Here is a 3,032-nt window from a genome sequence, read left to right as displayed (position 1 = left end):
TGTCCTTGATTTTTTTCAGAGGGGTAATACACCAGGCCGGGCTCCCATCAGTCTGGTTTGGTACAGGGATGGAAAGGAGTTTGAGAGGCCTTTTGTTTCAATGTAAACAGATGAGACTTCAGGTTGTGTTTTAGAAGTGACCTGTATAATGAAAGGGGAGCGGTCAGCTCTCTAGCTGAGCAGTTTTAGTTCAGTCTTGAACTGGATGGACGTTCAACATGGAGCCGTGTGGAAACTCTCTCTCTCTGCCCTTCAACCTGGAAGCACGTGTTCCATTTACACTGGGTTTTAACGGGAGTTTGCTTATGGGGCTGTTGTATATATTCGGAACAGCATAATTAAGTCTGGTTTGGATAGACGGAGTTCTGTAGGAGTTCTTTGCTCTCTTCTTAGTATTTCATTGTGTAATTTTGTGAATAAATTTTTGTCTGTTTTAAAACCTGGTAGTCAACCTAGTTAACACAGCATGGTGGCTCAGTGGTTAGCACTGCTGCCTCACAGCACCAGGGTCCCAGGTTCGATTCCAGCCTTGGGAGACTTTCTTCCCCCCCTCAGTGTCTGTGTGGGTTTCCTCCGGGTGCTCCGGTTTCCTCCCACAGTCCGAAGATGTGCAGGTTATGTGAATTGGCCATGCTAAATCGCCCATAGTTGTCAGGAGCATTAGTCAGAGGGTGGGTGGGCTACTCGTTGGAGGGTCGGTGCGGACTTGTTGGGCCGAAGGGCCTGTGTCCACACTGTAGAGAATCTAATCTAAACTTACTCTGGGTAATTTTCACTGTACACTTACTGAAACAGATTGCAAAGTTATGGTCTGTGTTACCTGCTTAAGAATGTTTTGAGTGGTCTGGCCGAGTCCATAACATTAGAAACAATTCAGGAATATTTGTGGGAATTCCTGCTTCCTGTGGACAAGTGTCAGGTAAACAGACAGTGGGCCTGGATTCATTCACTCCGACTGCTCAACAAAGTGAGTCGAGTGGGGTCACAGCATTGAGAAGCTCTCAATGACGGGCCTGGAGATAGAGTGCTAGAATCCAAGCCTGTGTCAGTAGGCACATTCTCCTCGCTCACATTTTTACCCAGCAGACTGGGGGCGGGCATTGTTCAGTGGCCATTACACTGTACACCAAGCAGGGGCTGGCAATCCTGCAGAACCTCTCTAACCCCCCAAAGCCTGTCCCACCATCGACAGGGCACAAGTCAGGAGGGTGAGGGAATACTCCCCACTCGCCTGGATGAGGGCGGCTCCAACAACACTCCACACCATCCAGGACAAATTAGCTCCTGCTTGATTGTCACACTAATTCCTACCTTCAACACTCACTCCCTCCGGCCCTGATGTACAGCCGCAGCGGTGTGTACCGCCTACAAGATGCACTGCAGCAACTCACCGAGGCTCCTCCGACAGCACCTTCCAAACCCGCCACCTCCCTGCAAGTTCCTGTCCAAACACCCACCATCCTAACTTCACTCTTCACCCACTCGAGACCCGGGCATCGCTGGTTGGGTTGGCATTTATCACCCAGCCCTAGTTGCCCTCAGAGAAGGCAGCAGTGCGATCCTTGAAGGGTAGTGCACAGGCTTGGAACGATATCGCTGGGTCAAGCCCCTGAAACTCCTTCCCTGACACACATTGCCAAGTGTTGCTACATCACACAGATGGGCACGGTGGCTCAATGGTTAGCACTGCTACCTCAGAGTGCCAGGAACCCGGGTTCAGTTCCAACTTCCGGTGACTGTTTGTGTGGAGTTTGTACAGTCTCCCCATGTCTGTGGGGGTTTCCTGTGGGTGCTCCAGTTTCCTCCCTCAGAAATAGGTTAGGTGAATTGGCCTGTGTTAAATTACCCGCAGTGTTGAACGATATGTAGGCTAGGTGGATTAGCCATGGGAAATGTAGGGTTACACAGATAGGGTAGGCGGATGGGCCTGGGTGGAATACTCTTCAGAGGGTCAGCGTGGACGTGTTGGGCTGAACGGCCTGTTTTCACACTGTGAGGATCCTACGAAATCGGCTCACCACTACCTTCTCAAGGGGGTGATTAGGGACAGGTGATAGACACCCACATCCTGCAACAGCCGAACGGTACGACTTAGGTATGCAGGGCAGCCTGACCCCTGTCAAAGGCGAGTCTACCAGGATTCAGGGTGAAAGAAATAGGAATCCAAATAATCCTTCAGGGAGATTGTCGGAGGGGAGGGACTAGAGGACCTGGAGGTGAGGGAGCCCTGCTGTGCCAGAGGGGATGGGGCCGAGGAAGCCCAGAATGGGGGTGGGCAATCCCTCTCCCAGCAGCTGCAGGATGTTCCGAATCGCAGCGGTGACCGACGGGGAAACGCTTCCGTGCCGTCTCTTCACCGATTCGCCACACACCAGCCGGGAAGGAAACCGCACCACCTAACCCCAGCCATGTCCCCGAAGCTCAAGGTGCAGCCCAATACTGCTGCCGAGAAACGTACACACCTCCGACACTCGGACGCCAAGGTGACAACGGTGAGCACCTCCTTGTTTTGTGTCTCGATGCAGCCAAACATCTCAGAGCACAAACTCCACACGCCACCAGGTCAGGAGATGGGTGACACACAGCGTGGGCAAAGACGCCAGCCACAAGCTGAGAATGGGGACAGTGTAAGAGACGGAGGCGAGTGCTTACATGAGGGAAGGCGAGCACGCGCAGAGGCCAGTCGCTCAGGTACAGAGAGCAGGGTTCCCTTTCTAGTTGTGGGGAACACACACACGGGGCTGGGAAGTCACCGGCAAAGCCACAGATAACGTTTGAGACATAAGGAGAAAAGGTTTCAACCGGATCACAGAGTAGCAGCGTGGGAGGCCATTCAGCCGGTTGGTGCAGTGCCTCAGAAACACTCCCTTGCCTCGTCACGTGAGCATTGGGGGAAGAAGAGGGGAGGGGGGCAAAGGGATGTGCAAAAAGTGGAAGAGTAGGCTGAAGATTTGCAAAGACTGGGAAAGCAGAAGCGGGGAGGATCGGGAAAGCTGGAGAGTGGGAGCAAGTGGGAAAGGGATGGGGGGAGC

At 53.0% G+C, this 3,032-nt stretch overlaps 1 protein-coding gene across 1 annotated transcript in view; it reads right to left on the bottom strand.

Moving 5' to 3' along the window:
* Positions 1-3,024, bottom strand: part of LOC122542048 (host cell factor 1-like) — a gene marked incomplete at its 5' end in the record, with an annotated part of 48,311 nt that extends 45,287 nt beyond the window's left edge. The window contains one exon of the mRNA XM_043679336.1: positions 2,463-3,024. Coding sequence (XP_043535271.1) covers positions 2,463-3,024 — 562 coding nt within the window. The remainder of the gene's footprint in view (positions 1-2,462) is intronic.
* Between the last annotated feature and the right edge of the window lie 8 nt (positions 3,025-3,032).

This window comes from Chiloscyllium plagiosum, chromosome 39 (genome assembly GCF_004010195.1).
Source record: "Chiloscyllium plagiosum isolate BGI_BamShark_2017 chromosome 39, ASM401019v2, whole genome shotgun sequence".
NCBI classification, from domain to species: Eukaryota; Metazoa; Chordata; class Chondrichthyes; order Orectolobiformes; family Hemiscylliidae; genus Chiloscyllium; species Chiloscyllium plagiosum.
The sequence above is the reverse complement of the archived record's forward strand: the minus strand, read 5'-3'. Positions and strand labels throughout refer to the sequence as shown.